The sequence below is a fragment of the Parasteatoda tepidariorum genome, chromosome 5, assembly GCF_043381705.1.
Source record: "Parasteatoda tepidariorum isolate YZ-2023 chromosome 5, CAS_Ptep_4.0, whole genome shotgun sequence".
Taxonomy (NCBI): domain Eukaryota; kingdom Metazoa; phylum Arthropoda; class Arachnida; order Araneae; family Theridiidae; genus Parasteatoda; species Parasteatoda tepidariorum.
In genome coordinates this window covers 9,613,221-9,633,016 of record NC_092208.1, presented here as the reverse complement: position 1 = coordinate 9,633,016, position 19,796 = coordinate 9,613,221, and the positions used below count along the sequence as shown (strand labels likewise).

The window sequence follows — 19,796 nt, the reverse complement described above, 5'->3', positions numbered from 1 at the left end:
TATTATATCTCCATTAATTGTTACCTCTGGTTTTCAAAATATTTTTAGATTGATACTTTTTTATTATATTTATTGATTAAATTGGATTTAAATATAATTCTATGTTGTATAGTTTTTAACTTTCGAAATTTATTATACAACTCAACTTGTTTGCTTTGTAACTGCTAACCCTGTTCTTATGTCAGTTGTCATGAAGAAGATGTAATCAATCGTCAATCTTTTGTAAGAGAGTTTTATTTTTCATTTTTTTTCTACCTAATAATAATCCCACAATGTTTTTCAAGTATAAACTATTTTCTGTTCAATTCTTTCTTCGCTCTATACACAGCAAAATTAATTAAAATTTTAGTGTGGTAAATTATTGTAATTAATTAATAAAATATATACATATAGTAGAATATATGAATAGAATATATACATATAGGGGTGCACAACCAGCGGGCCAAAAGCGACTTTTCGACTACTGAAGTGCGGCCCGCGAGAAAACACAATAAAAAAAATTTAAAAAATGGCAATTTTTAATCGCACTTTTAAGTCATCACGTTTTGACACAATCAATTTTAACAGATTCTTTAGAAAATGTACGTTTAACGCGCTTTCTTTAAGCCGATTTTATCGTAAATATAAATGATTTTTTTTAAACAGTTAATTCCGCTTTTCTACGTGATTTCGAAAATCTCGAATTTTTATTACGACACGAGTTTTAGATCGCCCATTTAAATAATCATTTTTGGTGCACTTTATTTGTGATGATTTCATCTTTAATCTAAGTAATTTTTTATCTTTTTTTTGCAATTCTTTCTTTTTTTCAAAAATTGTTTTCGGCAGTTATTGCTATGCGTTCCCACGTATCATAAGAAATTCTAATTATTCTATTACGACATGCAAATTTTAAATCGGTGCATTTGACACGCTTTATTCATGCTGAGTTCAACATAAATAGAAGTAATTTTTTCCCTAATTATTTCTATACTTTTCCACGTGATTTTGACGATCCCGTTATTTAACTATGATGTTATTACGACTCGAGATAGTTAATCGCGCAATTAAATAATCACTTTTTGATACGGTATTTCGATGCAGTTTTATCGTAAATCCTAGTTATTTTTCCTTCGTTTTTTTTCCGCAACGAATATGATTTAGTCAAATGTGATAATGAATTGTAATTTGGTCAAAAACCAAATATTCGGCAAAAAAAAAGAAGAAGAAAAATTGACTGTACGCCGTACACTTGGGGCCAAATAGCAAAATCTTTTAGCAGCATAGCAACACTGAAACTAAACTTTCAATGCTCAGAATAATATATTCTGGAAAAACGCATTCATAAATTAACTCTAAAAAATAAGGCCAATCAAGAACGTTTTTTAAAATGTCGAAAAGCGAAACAGAGAACATAAAAATCAATCTTAATTTTTGAAAAAAATTTTTAAAGCTGAACATCTCAGTTTTTCAATTACCAGAAAAAGCCAAGAAAAANCTACAGCCCTGATCTTGCTCCCAGCAATTTTCATGTTTTCTTGCACCTCAAGAAATTCCTGTCCTCCGGTGAGCTTTTCGGCAACGACGAAGAGCTGAAGACGTCTGTCACACGCTGGTTCCATTTACAGGCGGCAGAGTTCTACGACAGAGGGATACAAAAGTTGATCCCACGATACGACAAGTGTCTCAATTCTGGTGGTGGCTATGTTGAAAAATAGCTGAAATATTGCTGTACTTGTTGCCAATAAATATGTTCCTGAAAGTATGAATTCTTTTTTTAAAAAAAAATTGAGAAACTTACTTTTTGGATGCGCCTCGTAATTCTAAAATGAATTTTCGTATTGCATGATATGATAAAAAAAAACTTTTCTTCAATGTTTATTTATTTTGATAAATCTATTGTTCATATGATAAAAACAGCAATTTTTTTTTGTAAAAAAAATGTTATAAGTTTTTTTACTTTTGAATGAATTCTAAAAATGGAACACCTTTAATTTTTTACAAATATATTACTAAGTTTATTGATAAAAAAATAGAACGCTAATGTTTAAATAAACATTACTACATTTGTCATTAACATGTCTCAATACATGTGCGGCCCTTCGTTAGCCAACCTGCTGTGCAAGTGGCCCTTCACTCAAAAAGGTTGTGCACCCCTATATACATATAAATGCATATAGAATATATACTTATAAAAATGTATTAAACTAAATCGAATATAACATAGTTGATGCTATAATATCATAAGGGATACCTACAAAATTTTCATTTGGTCGATAATTCTTATAACGAAAATAAAAACCAACCATACATAATCGTAATGAAAATGTCTACATGTCAAAACGAGAGCTTTAAATTAAATGAATTACTAAAATTTTTAAAGCATTATCGTGCCAAAAGCAAACTAATACTATGGTTTGTCAATTCTTCTACACTAAGGAAACATTTCACATCGGTTATTCAATTTACCTATCGATTTAAAGGAATTTAATAACGTTTTGAGCTGGCATGACAAATTGCTTTTGCACTAAGTGGACATGGTCACGTGGGATGAAGCAAGTAGGATAATCAGGAAAGCTCTTTCAAATGATTGACAAAACCCTATCGTGATCATTAAAAAACTAGCCATTTTGGTGGAATATTCAATCAAAATCACTTACGTTTGTATTCTTAGGTAGAAAAATCTGCAAACAGATTTTATTATTAATACACATCAACGCTTTATTAGAAAAATTAAGGTAAAATTCCGTTTGCATTCTTTTTTATAACCGCTGAAAACAGGTAACAAAAATTAACAGTTTAAATTTATTTTTACTAACTAGACATAAATTTTTATAGTACGTGAGTGAGCTTTGGTAACTTTTTCGTGTATTATTTAAAAATATCAAAGAAAGTAGTGAATATACTGCTTAAATAGGTCAATTCTAGTCAAGAAAGATAACTAATTTTAGAATATATATATAGCACAATAAAAACAAAACCAACTAAAAACGGAAACAAAAAGAAAACGAAAGTAAGTTAATAGTAGATAATATCAAGCGCTAAAGCTGCTTTAAATATCATCACTATAACATAGCACAATAAAAAAAGAGAAAAACGAAGAAAATTGATAAGTTTTATTAACTGCGCATAAGCTGCAAGTATATAGAACTCATAAAATAAGCTAAAATATTGAAAAAATATGGAAAATAATGACAAGAAAAGAAAATTATTAAAAATAACTTTTTAAAAGTATTTAAAAAAATATATAATTTTTGGTAACTAATAAAAAAAAAAAAAAAGTCCGTAAATTCATTTTATTCGCTCCTCACTATGTAGATTTCCTTTCGTATTCATTTTATTTTTTATTTTTTGCTTGATATATTCTAAATATGTTCTAATTTCGTTTCAATTTTTTGAGTGCTCCTCACACTATTGTATTGATATATTTTGCTTTGGCTATATTAATACAATATTACAAAGCACTCCTTTTTGTGGATTTAATCGTGTGGGCTGATGAAAAGATTATATCTTTTCTTTGTTTTTTTTTTAAGTTATCAAAAATTATATTTTTTTAAATACTTTTGATTTATTAATAAATTATTTTTAATAAATTTCTTCTCTTTTCATTATTTTCCATACTTTCTCAATATTTTAGCTTATTTTATGAGTTCTATATACTTGCAGCTTATGCGCAGTTAATAAAACTTATTAATTTTTTTCGTTNATATATATCATATATTAAAATACTTGCAGGATTATCTTCTGTGTAGTAGCAAGAAATTTTTACTCAATTCAAATATAATAAAAGCCAAAGTTTTCAATTACTTCATGAATTTTCATATTAAAATATTTTAAAAAAAATGTGAACAATAGCACTAGCCAGTAAAAAGAACCATGAATTATTTAAATTGATTTGCATCGATAGCATAAAAATAGATTTACAATTATAGAATTTAACCATATCATCAAAAAGTGTATATTTTCGTAAAGTAACGAATATATCACATAAAATATAAAAATAAATTACTAATAGAATTTTAAAAACGATTTAAAGAAAAAAAAATTGAGACTTGGAATTTTTAAGATAGTGTTATGAAATGCAAATACCCTGTTTAACACACTTCCGAAGCAATTTTCGGCGATTTTAAATTAAACATAACATTACTAACAATCTTAAATATTCGTAGAGACCAGATTGAACATTTTATGAGCATTTAGTTAAAAGTGCAGACTTTGCTTTTGGGGAAAAGATTATTTTTATTCATGGCTATTTGTTTACTTTTGCTCTAATCCTCCTGGGAGATATTTTAAAGAAAAATTACTTCCTATTGAGTCGCTATCAATTTCGATCCTCCGGCATCAAAACGCTGAGTCTTTCAAGAGAAAGTGTCACTTATGATAATTTTGAAGTTAAAGCTTTGTCATTCAATTTTACCATCGATTGTGAGTAAGTAACTCTCCTTCTCCCTTAAGAATAAACAAGTATTGCTTTTAATGGAGTTTTTGAAAGCTGGTGATAGAGATAGCAAATCGAACTAAGCGAAGGGTTAGAAAATAAAGTGAGGTAGTTTAAATTTGAAAAGAATCCCGTAGAAGGTACGTGTTAAGTATTTTTGTATCCGAAATTTGGAATTCATTTCTTTAGCTATCGAAAATACTTACGAAGAGTTTCATCATTTTAGTCAGTTATCATCTACTTTAGTCAGTTACGTCGATAAATTATTGAATATAATATTTCAAACATCGAAGGAACTTTTAGGAAGGGAATATTTTTTTCTTGCCTATTTATTTTTGAACTAATCCTCAAGAGATAAAAAATTCTTATTAAAAATTACTAAAATAAATTTATAAAAAGAGTTCAATAAATCTTGTTACTTTCTAGATTCCTTTATTAAACCATCTAGAGATCTCTTATCAAATTCTGTTTTTTCGGTATTAAAACGTGAAGTTTTAAAAAGGTGTCAAATAAGAAAATTTCGATATTAAAGCCTTATCATTCAATAGTATTTTTGTGTTTCTGCGTGCTATTGGTGCTGATGAAGCTATATATTACTGTATGATTAGCTGAATTCATTATTGTCACCATTTCTATTGCTCCTTGGTACAATTGTGAACTTGTGGAAGATGCTGATATTTGCCTTCTGGTTCTTTTTACAGAACCAACAAACAGAAATATTTTTCCAGAACTGTCGGAGGGAGAAAAAAAACTCTATATTGCTATTAATCAACCGAATCACTTAATCATGAATTCAATAAAATGTGTGGGGCTGTGATGCCACATCGGACCAGGGTAAAAATAAATTTATCAACCTATTTGTGAAACATCCAGAACAGAAAAATAAAGCATCGTCATTTCTTAATTCCCAATCACTCAAACAGCAAATTGCAGAAATAGTAGAAAACTTTTTTTTGGTTTGTTTTGTTATATGAGGATGACCTGACCACTCAAACCCTTGATGAACTGCATTAGCACAAATTGAAAAAGCTACAGCTACAACTTATTTCAACCTAGCAAGATAGCCATGATGGCAACATAGCCATTTCGCCTAACTACATTCAATGATGAGTTACCAAGTTCAAAAATAAATATGCAATAAGAAAGACGTTTCGCAATAGGGTGGATGCAGACTACATTAGGCCTTTTCTTCAGGAAAACTAAGAAAGATTATCTCCGGAATCATTTCATGTACTTTTGAAAAGGGTAGCAGGAATTCATGTGGATGCAGAGAAGTATTTCTGCACTGTTCTGTATTCCGCAGACGTTACAATGTGCTGCAATGCCAATAATTTTTGACAACGATGATGTGGAGAGTGAAGGAATGAAATCAATGGAATGTTGCTCAATGCAAACTGGGTACCAAAACATTACGTAACATATTCCAGGACCTTCCAAAACACCTGAAAAATTAACATCATTCAGTTGCTTAAGAAAATTAATGCAAATTTTATAATATATATATAGATATGTGTTACTGTGAATGACCGAAATCGGTGGTTGTTTACTTTCACCGGTGAATGTTGACAATCACATAGTCGCTTTGGTGAATGTCCGAAATATTTATTACATTCCATTTTATATGAATTTATTCGTGGATATAATTACATTTATTCGATATTTTAAACCTACACTGATGTTTTTTTAAGGTTAAGTGCCACTGCCCGGTATACCCTACACTGATGTTTTTTTAAGGTCAAGTGCCACTGCCCGGTATATATTTGCCCGATACTCCAAACACTGATGTTTCAAAATATAGAATATCAACGAATAAATTAATATAAAATTGGATATAACAAATATTTCGGACATTCACCGTAGCATATATATATCATACCTGCCAACTCTTCCGGAAGATTTTATTTTCATATTTAAAGTGGTAGTAAATATATACTATTTTTTCTTTTATAAACTTAATTTTTAAATGATTTTGATCACCACTATTCTCACAAAAATTAAGCACATATATTAATGTGCGTTACTATCATGGTTGTCAACTTAATTTTTTTTCAAATGCAACATATTTGCTTGCTTAAAATTGAAGTTTTAATTCCATTTTAATACCACTGGGAAAAATGATAATGGAAGGGATTAAAAGTTGGCAGGTATGATATATATATATATATATATACATATATCTATATAAAATATTCATTACTCTTGATAGGATTTTTTAAAAAAGTAACATTAATAAAAGCTTTAATAAAAATCTTTAAAATATTGTGTCTGATTGTATCCATCTAACTATGTATCACTACAACAATTATCATTGTGTTAAACTATGTCACAAAATTCATTTCTAATCGATATTTAGCAATAAATAATTGGAAAAAAAATTTTTTTTTAATTTTTCGTTATTTAAATTTAAAGAACTCTGTCTCAGAAAGTAGCTAAAAACTCCGAATTAATCTCAAATTGTAGATAATTTAATTAAGTAATAAAGCATCTAAATTTTTTTTGTAACACTAATATTATTATTTAGGAGAAACAAGAAAAAAACAGGGAAAAGTCCTAAAACTTTAGGGATTATTCAAGATGGCGGCACACGTGGTAGAAATTGAAACTACCCTAATTTTTGTAATAATTTGACCGAACTAAAAAGAAATATACCAGAACTAGAGAAAGAAATATACCAGTTGAATATACAACATCAATTATTCAGGAATAAATGCGTGAAAGAGTCTAAGGTAAACCAAAGAAAGGACCGAGGTAATTTATGATTCAAAAACTGCTTACAAACAAAAGTGACATAACTAACTTGAGAAGACCTAATCAAATTGATTCTATTCCCTAGAAATGCTCTAGAAATGCGATTCTAGAGCAGAGGGATAAATAGAAATTATATTTTTACAAAGGTTTGAATATAATTATTTTTATGTATTCACATTTGGTATTGAGATATTTCAGGCATGAATACATATTTACAAAATACCTTTTTTGAATACTTTATTAACTAAATGTTTTGTGTAACAGGGGGGGGGGGGCAATAACAAGGAGTTTTCGTTATTTATCACATACTAAGTGTTTTTTTCTCTTTAAATGCCGAAATAAAAGTAGAATAATCCCGCAATTCAACTTAATATCTTTAAATATTAATTGGATCTATTATTCTAATTTTGCATTATATTTATATTTTTACATAATAATAAAATTACTGAATCATTTCAATATCACCTTCCTTTGTTTTGTTTTCCTTTGTTAAAAACGAATTCGGGATTATATATATTAAATCGAATCCATTAAGTTGAGCCTCTTTATCTAACTTGCAATCAGTTGAAACCTTTTTGATATAATTAGTTCATAAAATGTGATAATGTGTCTTAAGTAGCTTGGGAAATTAATCAGTTACACGTTACTAAGACCTATTAATATTTAAATATATTATTCAGAAAGATAGAGATACCTTTATTCCAAGGTCAAATCACCTCTTGTTCGTTTAGCCCCCAAAATGTAATATTCTCATTTTCGGGCGGTTTTATATAAAGTTAAAGCACAAAATCCAAGAGAAATTTACAACTCTAAACGCATTTAAAACATAAATTTGAAAAATTTTGTGAAACTGATTGAAAATGTAATTGATAAGCATGCATAATTTTCCAACACTAACATCATTTTTGTTTAGGTTAACAGTGTGTTTCTAGTGGATATCATTCGAATTTTAGTTACAAAGCGATTATCTAATCAAACAGCTGAAACAACCCATGTACGGTAAGTTTTTTTATTATTGTTAGTAGATATATTACATTATGATAACACTACTACATGATGGTATACTAATTTTTAAATGTTCGATTAAATGCTCTGAATAGAATTGAATTTTTAAGTGCTCATGTGGCACACACCGGTAAAACTGTTGCTCACTTGTGTTACCGTGGATCGTGAATTCGATCCTGGCAGTTTAAATAAGCAAAAAACAAGTATACGAAGCAATATACACGTCAAATCTATCATGGCTGAAAGTCTTGTCTTTGGTAATAGCGTGGAAGTTTCCAAGGAGGAGTTTCTGATCGCAGTCCACGTGGTCTCATGTAGTAAAAATTACATGATATACCTACCATCATGGCTGTATCACCAACCCTAAAAAACGGGGCTAAGTGCTTGTAGATGTGTATGCACAGATTATATCGATTAACTAAAAGGAGCATAAAACGTTCAAATTAAATTTTGAAAAAAAGAGATTTCAGAGTTTAAAAAAGTTGAAGAAAAATTTGAGAACTCTAATTTACCAATATTAACTAAATCTTGTGCAGTGGTGCAAAAAAAATTTCACATTCTAATCTTAACTTATACTTTTGAATATAATTTTTGAATTTCAAAATAATCTTTGATTTAAAACTATACATTATTACAAACTCAAGCGAGATCTAAAATTTTGGTCTGTTTTTCTTCTTCTTTTTATGGCAAAGTATCAGATTAACTTAAATAAAGACTTCGATATTATGTGAACCGTGAATATTTTGTATCTCAATACAGGATAATATGTAGATGCATCTTTTTACTTGCTTTTTTTTAAATCTATGTTGCCTTCTGTAAAAGGTAAATGGGCTTCAACATCACGAGACTAATGCTGCTTGGAAGACAATTACAGAATTTAGTATTGTTCCTGCAAATATTAACAGTTTTTATGAAATATTTTTTCCTTGTAGTAACAAACTGATAATATATTTACAATTTCGAAATATTTATTTTGTTACTACAAGAAAAGATAATTATTTACTCTTCTTAAAAGCATTAACGTGTGATAATGAAATCTTTTACATATCGCTGGTTCAAAATTAAAACACTTCTGCACTCACTTCTCATTCAAACAACACTAATTATATATTCAGAAGTGTCGTTTTTATTTTGAACCAGCGATATGTGTTGGAATTATTTATCTCTTAATGATCATTTATATCATATTTATTTAAGCATAAAACTTTGCTACCACTAGAAAGGTTTTTGGTAAAAAGCTTACAAGTTAGAAACTGTATCCAACGTCGAGTATTTACATATTTTTATATAATTTAACCACTAGTAAATTGTTGCAAATAAATTTATACTGCGATTATATTTAGTACTTTTAAGCATATTATTATCCATAAAATGCTTTTTGCGAATTACCATCACTGTTAGCCGATCACTTTCTTAACCCTAGATTATTCTGTCGTATCACTTTCATTCTCCATTTGTTTCACACAGAAAATCCAGTATAGTTCATAGTGTTTATAATCAGCTATCCATCGTCATGATTACTCGCGGTGTGTTTACGTTTTTAAGGATTGGTTCAAAATCTCCAAGACGCTTTTGGATGTGGAATCGTTATTGCTGAAAGAACGCAGAGTTACATTTTACTAGCTATTTGTTCTGATATTTACTGCTGTAGCCATTTTCATATCTCTACGACTTATCTCATCACTAACCGCGCAACAGCATTGCATCTACTCTGACAGCCTAAGTGTTTAGCTTCAGCTAGGTCATGTTAAGCACGAAGCCCATCCTATTTTCTATATCTTTAAGCATTTGTTAGTTAACCTTTACAAAAATAGTTTTAACATTCTGTTTTGTTGTATCCCCAGCCATTTTGGTAACGATATGGCTGATTCCGCTGCCCGATCTGCTACATCTCCATTAACACTATCTATACCTTTTCTGATATGAAGAATCATATACGACAGTTTACCATGCATTTGTGGTTGCAACATTGTGATTTGCAAAGTTAGAACAAACTAGATGCTATTAAATCTACATTTGAGCCTTGGCCTGTGTTGCAATTGCTCAAAGCAGATATCAAGCTCACTAGTCTTCGTATAGAACATATTCGACTGACTCATCTTGATTTGTTGTACGGGGATCCGCCTCTCCAATGCAATACTTGTAGCGTTTTACTTTTTATTCATAATATTTTAATTGTTTGCCCTTGTTTTAACCAACACTCCCTTACCTTTTTCAATAGCAAAACTTTTTTAAAAAAAAATCATCATTCTAACATCTTTGCATTTTTACACGCTATTAGAATTTTAAATTGTATATGATAGTTTTAAAATTCTTTCTTATTCTTTTTCCATTTTAGTAAGTTTACCATTACGTTTTATCTATTTTGAATGTTTATTCCTTTTCAGTGATTTAGAGTTTTCGCTTTTTTACTTGATTTTAATGTGCTCTACTTTACCTTTTCATCTGCTTTTAAAACCACGTGTTTAGCGCAGCATTTCTTTCTTTGAACCTTGTGTCACTAAATGGCACAAGGTCCTACATTTCCATAAAATGTTAACAAATAATTACTATTATTGTGGTTTAAAGGAATTTTTTAATTCATGAAACGTAATTTTATATATACTTACGCCCCTAACAAAATTTCAACTGTACGCTTTAATTAATTTCCTAAGTTATCGCTATAAATTGTCACAATAATTATGACAGAAAAGAAAACAGCATACAGTCAAATCTCGATCCATCGTGACGAAGCATTCGAAGAACAGTCTTAAAGATTGATACCTTTACTAGTAAGTATTAGTTAAAATATATTTTATTATTAATCCCTTTAGGAAAGCTGCAAAGGCTACTGCTTTACTATTTCCACTGCTGGGCATTCCACATCTGTTCTTCTGTATCAATCCAAAAGATAACGGGAACTTAGAAAACGCCTATATGATTGTAAATGCATTTATAAAATCATTTCAAGTACGTATTTATTTAAATCTTTTTAGTAATTTTAAATGTTGACGTGTTGAGTTATAAATATGAAGCATATAATCATCGACCTTGATAATTAAGATGGCTTTACGCAATTTATTGAAATAAAATTCGCCAGAAATTTTAAACACTATAACAAACCTCTGTGGTTTTTACTTTTCAAATTTTATAGTTTATTTTGCTACAAATTTAAATAATTCTGGTTAAAAACCGTGGACGTAAGAGGCTTTGAATATATTTCTCGACGCAGTTCTATGATTCGGTTCTTCTACAACTTAAGTAAAAACTTTCCATGTTTAAGTGACCAATTTTGATATACTGTCTTTAAAAACTTTTTGTCCGGTTCCGCTTTTGGGTTAAGGATGAAAAAACTTTTAAGCGACAAGAATTGAAGGATTTTAACCTTTTGGTGCCAGATGAACGAACTCCAAGATTGAACATTTTACGTTTTCATATCATCAATGTTTTTAATCAATTTACTAAGCCACAAACGTCACATCGCTCATGCTCATGGGCTGCAATAGCGGCACAACTCAAAAAATCAAATTTTGAGATAAGTGGGTTTTAAGTTTTTATTGCTAAGCAAAATGCATGAGAAATGCTTTGGTTTGCTTAAACAAAGATTACCTTCAAGTTGAATTATGAGTTGTGCTAGTATTACTACTGAAAGAATGTGTATTTTTCCTATTTACACCTGTTCTTAGTCCAAAACGCGTGTTTTTTTTAGTTTTGCCACTATTGCAGCCCATGAGCGACATATCATCTACCAGTTGACTTTTAATCACCATCGTGAACAATATAAAGATTACTAGGCTACATATGGATTTAAATTTCAGTATCGCGTTGAATCTGCAGTCGAGACTGATCATCATACCATAACTGAAAACCTTAATCCATATTCATCCGTTTTTTCTTCAGAATACCGTGCAATTATCTTAGCCCTGAGCACGTTTACTAATTAAAAGAGTTGTGCTGGTGCATTGAGTCAGAGTGTAAATAAACCTTATACCATTTTACCCCATATTTTAAACATTTACATTAAATTCACGAATGATAATTATGATATATTTATATCCTGGATCAATGGTCATCCTGTTGGAAATTCAGGAAATGAAAAGGCAGGGGAAATGTCGAAATCTACTCAGAACATTTCAAACCGATCAATGACATAAGCAGATATTCTAAATGGTATAAATTAGCTAAAACATAGGAGGCAACATGGACTAGAGAAATTAATAATAAACTGGTTCAAATTAAAACCATCAGTAGTTTCTTTTAAACCATTAAATATGCCTTGAAAATTACAAGTAACTTTAAATAGGACACACGCGTTTCATCCACAAACATTTATTATTTGATGAACCAACTTCCATATGTTCAAGTTGCCAAAAACCTTTAACAGTGAAACATATTTTGACACCATGTATTAAATACAAATAACTTAGACATGGGTACTCCAACCATAAATTTCCAACTTCACAGGTTTTAATTGGAGATGCTCTTCATTAAAATATTATATTTTATCTGAAGGTACATATCGTACCCTTGCCACAAAAGTGACGCAACTCAAAAATAATTATGTTTCAGTTAAATGCGCCAATAGGTTTTTAAAAGATTAGTCTATCTGTCAGATATAGTGTATTGAAGATTTCTATTCTTAAATCTGTTTAACTAAATTTACTTGAAATTCCAAAGGTTATACTCTAAAATACTGATGCTGATTTTCTCCTTTATTTGCTATCCTCGGAGAGTTAAATCTAGATCAACGGTTCTCAATTTTCTTCGGATTTAGAGTTAGAGTTTTTTTTTTTTTTGGTTTGAAACCGGTATAATAAAAAATTATTAGTAGATGGGATTATACTATTTCAAATTATTTTGAAAATACTACTAAATATTTTGAAAAAACTTAATTTTAAAAATGAAATATTTTAAATTATGAATTTGTTCTTGATGTTTTCATATGCTGAACATGAATAAAATAAGTTAAATTATGGTTTTTAAAATGAACTGTTGTAAACGTTGAGAAATAGTTATCAGAGAAACGCAATTCTTTATTCTTGAATTTGGTTATTTCATTTAAAATTGAAAAGCTCGAAGAGAAATACTTATGGAATTTTTTATTAACTCATATCCTTTTCATAATTTATTCAATATATTGTTTGTTTGTTTTTTAAAAAAATGCAACTTCTTTTTCATTTGAAATTACATAAACCATTTCATATAAACAATCGAAATATTAAATAAATTATGGATTATGTGTAGGCTATATATTGAATTATTATTGGATAAAAAAAAGCCTAGCTGCCATATGTTAATGTGGTTTTTTTTAGAGGCCGTTCTTTCCCTTTCCTTTTATTTCTACACAAAGGTTTTGAAAAGGGCACTTCTCGTAAAGAAAATATATACCGTTATTTGTTATATTTTATGTCTCTTTTTAAACAAAAAGAATAGATAAAGAAATTACTTATTCAGTTTTCTATTATTCAAATTTTCAACTGCTGAAACATTTTTTTACTGCTGAGCTTTAAACTGATGTTGCAAAAACAACAAAAGTTTCAAAATAATAGCTTAAATAAATCACACCAAGATGACAATTAATCATATTAACTATCTTAAAGACACCGGATACTTCTCCTTAATTTAAACCATACTTTATGTTAATTAAGTCCTCAGAGCGGTATAGCCGTGTCTTTTTTTTTCTCTTGAAGTAGAAACGAAAAACAATTAGTAACAACCAATGTTTTTCAAACCATACTGAAATAAATAACATGAAATACGTGAGATATTTGGGGGAAAAAACTGATCTCGGCGGAAAAAGCTTTTTGAAAACAATTATGTTTTAGAATTAATTCTTTTTCTCTACTTTAAAGGAAATTCATCCATTTTTCATTACAATCTGAGAAGAAAATAGTTCATTGCTATTTTCAGCTTCTATAATACTCAAAAAAAACCATGTCAACTGGAAAAAAAAAGTTGAAATTTCTCACTAATGTATTTAAATTTCTGCAAAAAAAAAATATCTGACAACTCCTATTATTGGGAAAGAGGAGGAGAAAAATTAGAGATGGTTTAAAATTCGCTTGAGCAAAATCACCTCATTACTCAACTTCTTTTCAATGCTCATTTAATGGAGTATTATTACCTGAGTCCATGACTGGAAGCTTTCAACTTGATCAATCTAGACATTCGAATACCCGAAATTGATTTGATTTCATCCACAAATTAAGCTATAATCTAATTTTCTTTGTGAAAATTAACACAAATCTGCACTTTATTTAAATCGATCAAGTGCAACAGTTTTCATAGTAATAATTTTTTTTTTTTTTGCATTAAAAAAAATATCCTTTTGAAATAGCACTATAAATCTTATTTCTCTTCTCTTTATGGTTGAATCCTAATTTAATTAGACTTTTTTTCATATCGTTTTTGTTGATTGTTGTAATTCGGCGAAGATTTTAAAGAGATGCAATTTTGCTCTTTTTTTATATACAATCAGTTGGCAAGCTAAGTAGCGTAATTTCAGATTAATTATGACAACTGTTTATTTATTTCGACTTATTATGCTACTTATTATACATAGATTGTTTTATTTATTTTAAAGAAAAAAAACTTCGATGACAAACAATTGCAATACATAAATTCTAGTTCGGGTCCAGGTTACTTAACGCCAAACTTATTACGTCAATCTATACGATATTAACTTTTTGATACACAATTTAAAATAAAAGCGTATTGCCGATGATTATAGAGAGATTACACGGTGGAAAGACAAGCAGGAAATAATTTTTTTTAACTCGGATATTTTTATGTATTCACATTCTGTTCTAATCCAGTATCCATTAATCCAGTTAATAAAGAAAGTAGCCGAGACTGACCTCTGTGTCACCCTACCTTTACCTGTGTCACTATAACTTATTGAAATAGTTCTAGTTAACATGCTTGATATCATTTTAACATTTTTAACACTGTATGCGTATAAGTTTTGTTAAGTACAGATCAAAAAATTGAAATTCAGTACAAAATATAGCTGTTGGGAGTTGCTGGTAAAGCTAATGAAAATTCTTTATAAATTATTTAATGTCATTTCGCTCATTTGGTGAAACAATGACGTAACTGCAAAATCAACCTAAATAGAGTTAGAGCCTTAAATAGAGTAATTATCAACAATGACGTAAAACAACAACAATGAAGACGTGAAACAATGACGTAACTGCAAAATCAACCTTATCATAGCTCATCTGGTGAAACAATGACGTAACTGATAATTACTCAATTTAGGTTGATTTTGCAGTTACGTCATTGTTTCACCAGATGAGCTATTTTTTTTTTTTATATATTTTTGTTGCGTAAAATTTTTTGTTGCATTTTTTATGAAGATTTTGTTTATTTCAAAAGTATGATTTCCATTTAAATTAATTAACTGTAATGTAATTAGGTTTTATATTCTATGTCTATTAAATTTCTTATTAATTACGTTACGGGTTTCTAATATTGTTCCATTTATTGATAAGAAGATTGTTTCAATTTTAAAAAGTTAGTGAACTTTTTTATATATTTACCATGTTTATTGGCAAAAAGTTTCTAGTATAATAGACATTAGGTAGCGATTAATACTTTTGAAACACACGGGTGCAGGTTCGTTTCCTGAAAGGTGTCCGTGAAAGACATACTAGAAGTGCCCACTCAAAAGTTGTAGAACACCACATTGAACTCCGATCGTTGCTTTTTGAATGACGAACACATAGATTACCGCTAGGTCATTTTTACTATGATTGCGGACCATCTCTCTCTATTTTAAATATTTAATAAAGAACTCCACCTAAAAGAGGGAGAGTTTGTAGGTCTGGACGAGTGAGACCCATGTACTTTTCGATAGATATTTGTTTGCATTTTTCTAAAGTAGGTTTAATGTTGTGCTATTCATTTCATTTTTTCTAGCTATTTTGCCAGTGTTAGTACGGTTTTTGGTCAACATTTTAATTATTTGAAACGTATGTTGGATGGGACTTAAACTTATCATCCTAATGTGTTCGTTTTTCAATGTACTATTGGTAAATTAAAATTTATATAATTGTGTGACTGTGGTTACAATTTTTATGCTATTTTATTCACTTTAATTATACCTGCTAGTTATCAATAGAAGTTCATTGAGAAACATTTGAGTATGTACCTTACCTTTTCATTTGTTTAAAAAAGTTTGTTTGAATCTTGTCCTTCTTTTGTCTTTGCGCCATTAAACTACTTCTTCTGAAAGGGTTAAAGGATTATTAAATGCAATGAAAAAGTGATCTAGGTAAGTAAATAGGACATAAATCAGACAATGCAAATGTTTCTCTTGAACCTAAACGTTTTAAAGTGCTATCATAAGACTCCAAGAAAACAAAACTGATAAACTCATAAAGTTTTTGATTCATAAGCGTGAGGTTAGACAGCAGTAAACGTAAAATTGATTTTTTTTTTATAAAAACAATTTTTCGATTATGACACCGCATCTAGCATATATTCGAGTTATTTTTAACCAACTCACGTCTGTAGAAGTTTCCGCTTTCTTTTTTTAGGATCAAAGAAATTGTGTAATTTGCTGTTATTTCATACCTATATCTAGTGGGGTCTGTGCAAAAACGTTTATAAATTAAAACTATTTTGTAATATTGAGCAAAAAACTTCATTTTCAAAATCAATTTTATTTTGTTACAGGGCTTATCAGTCTCTATTCTGTACTGCTTCATGAATGCTGATGTAAGTACATTTTTTATACATCATTTAAGTATAATTTTTAATACTGATTAAATATTCAAATACGTACATTCAAAAATACATAAAAATTGGACCGCAGTTTTAAACAAAAAAAGAACCCTTTCACACAGCTTTTTATTGATTTTTTACATGTAATTTAGGTGATGCCTAGATGCAGGCGTTCACTGTTGGCGTGGTAGACGGCAATTATTTCATTGCAGGCGATCGGGAGAAAGGACTCTTATATTCTTGTTTGAGATGTTGACTTTATTTGGCAATACTAACTAGTTCGTCTTATTATAAGATGTTATTTATAATCTTTCAAAAATTTAAATTAGATAGTTTGGGAGAAACGTTTGAAAAATGGTAATTCATCTTAGATTTAGCATAAAGCCATTGATATAAATTAAACTGCAGACGATTCTATTTTATCAAATATTTTAAAGATAGCACCAATGATGTTTGCTAGCTTATAGTTTTAATGAATTTTTAAAAAAAAAAGTTTATTGCACGTTCTTTAATATTTTTCTTCTTTTGGTCAGATAAACTCAATGATCAACGTCGTATCATAGGCGGATTACGTCACCAAATTAGTATTTCTAAAGTTGCATTGAACACGTGATAACTTTTTTTATAATTATGCCTCAAAAAATTGTTTCTAGAAAACTAATTTAAAATCAATATGTAATGAAAAAATAGGTTATTCATGATCTGAAAAGCAAAACAAATGGAGAATTAGTACTAATTCATTTATGACAAACGTAAAAATTTGCCACACTATTGACGCCAACGATGCTTACTTAATTTTGGTAATAGGCATTACTGTTATGAAACCAAATATAAATACAAAGTTACACAATTAGTATATTTTGTACCTGTTAAAACTATCAATATGTGCTGTGTAGTTTAAATGTAAATGCTGGGAATCGTTTTTTATTTTTACGATGTCTCGAAAGAGATAAATGGCGGGAAAAATTGCTTATCTAGATACATCATGGATTTTAAATTTATTTTCAGTATCTCTTCCAGATTCCATTTAGTAGAAACATTATGCACATTTCAGTTAGTTCTTTAAAGTCATCTCTAAGTAATTGTTCGTTTATTTCTGCTTCCAAAATGATCGGCATTTCTTTAATTTCTATCTTGTTTTTTTTTTCTTTTCATTTCTATTTTTATCGACAAAGATCGTGAAAAGTTGTAAATAATAACTTTTCTTCTTCACGTAATATACTTTTAAATACACTTATAATAGTTTTAATAAAATAAACTGGTTGATAAAGGCATTAAAAAAATTAAATTTAGTTTATTGTTTTAAATAGATAAGTGCACCTTTTGGGTGATCATTTATGAGTCAGAGTATATTATGAGGGTGTAGTAGCGGTTGGGTGATAACATGGATCCATTGCAATGGAAATTTGAAGTAAAAAATATCTAATCTAATAATTCTTATGTACAAATGAACTGTCTCCATTATTCTAATCATACAAAGAATACATGTAAATTTCATTCTCTCATGTGTAGCGGTGGCTAGGTGATAACATGGATCCATTACAATGGAAATTTGAAGTAAAAGATGGAAGAGTGTCTCCATTAGAATGAGTCGTACAAAGAATGCATTTAAATTTCATTACCTCAGTCAGAGTATATCATCAGGTGTAGCAGTAGCTGGATTGATTACAATAGAAATTTGAAGTAAAAGATGGAAGATGGTCTCCATTAGAATGAGTCAGGCACCATGATCAGATAATTAATTGAAATTTCTTAAGCGGGGTGTATTAAGAATCATTGTGGTACTCTGCAATGCTTATGCAAAAAGCAGGGTATAAAATGCTCAGAATCATGCACAAATTGTTGAGGAAATAAGCTGTCGTAATTCCATTAAAATGGACACCAACGATACTTAAAATAATAATATACTCATTTTGAGAAATGCCGATTTAATTGATTTTCTTACCTCAATTTAAAATTGCAAGGTATTAAGAAGTATTTTTCTTGACTGTTTTTTTGCTTTTTGGTCAGTTTTTATTTGTTTTTTTACTGCATTTGTATTCAAAATTTACAATTACAAATTTGATAAACACGTGGAAAGAAATTAATTTCACCTAGTATAGTTTAAAAATGCCTTGTTAGTATTATATTTCTTGTTGCAATTACTACTAAGCAATTGTATTCTGGTTTTCTGTCTTATGTTCTTTTTGCATCTAGTAATCCTTGCAATTTCATTTTATTTCAGGTTCAAACAGCACTAAAAAAAGCATTCATGCGCTTGCAGGCTCAACGGAATCCTAATCAGCGCTTTAAATGTCGCAGAGGACTTTCTCAAACTTCTGGTACTTACTTTTCAACTCATTCTGAAGCATCCAATACAGAAAGCAGTCGGAAAAAGAAACAGCCATATCGTACCATTCTGAAATTGCAAGAAACTACGAGCAGTCCCGAAGCGAAAAATAAACAAGAAGCATCAACTGAAATATTTTGAATAAATTACATCTATTTACAAGTTTCAAGCTGTTCATTATTATTACTTGGATTTTTCAATTTCGATTTTTTTTTTCATTGAACAATGAGTACCTGATTCAATTTTGTTTATGAGTCAGAAAATATTTTTTTTCTGCTTAGAGTCATTTTAAGAGTCATTATTTTGAACTTCAGACTAAATTTTTTTATCGACTTGAACTTTTTTTTTATGTTTAAGTCACAATGAAAAATGAGAACTGTGCAAGTTTGAGATTCTAAAAAAACTTAACTTCGCATGTAAAAAATATCAATGTTTGGAATCAATTCTTTAATAGTTGAGTGTAAATATGTTGTCAGTGGTTTATATAAAGCAAGAATTACAAGCTACACTTTCCGTTTCTTTTATATAAAAGTTTTTTTGCTATATCAGTAAGCATGATTATTTCAGTTTATTTTTTTGTAATGGTAAATT

At 29.1% G+C, this 19,796-nt stretch overlaps 1 protein-coding gene across 1 annotated transcript in view; it reads left to right on the top strand.

Moving 5' to 3' along the window:
* The window catches only part of LOC107444778 (corticotropin-releasing factor receptor 1), a gene marked incomplete at its 5' end in the record, with an annotated part of 57,742 nt that extends 38,368 nt beyond the window's left edge, over positions 1-19,374 (top strand). Inside the window, 4 exon segments of the mRNA XM_043052434.2 lie at positions 8,079-8,164; positions 10,984-11,119; positions 16,829-16,870; positions 19,101-19,374. Coding sequence (XP_042908368.2) covers positions 8,079-8,164; positions 10,984-11,119; positions 16,829-16,870; positions 19,101-19,346 — 510 coding nt within the window.
* Between the last annotated feature and the right edge of the window lie 422 nt (positions 19,375-19,796).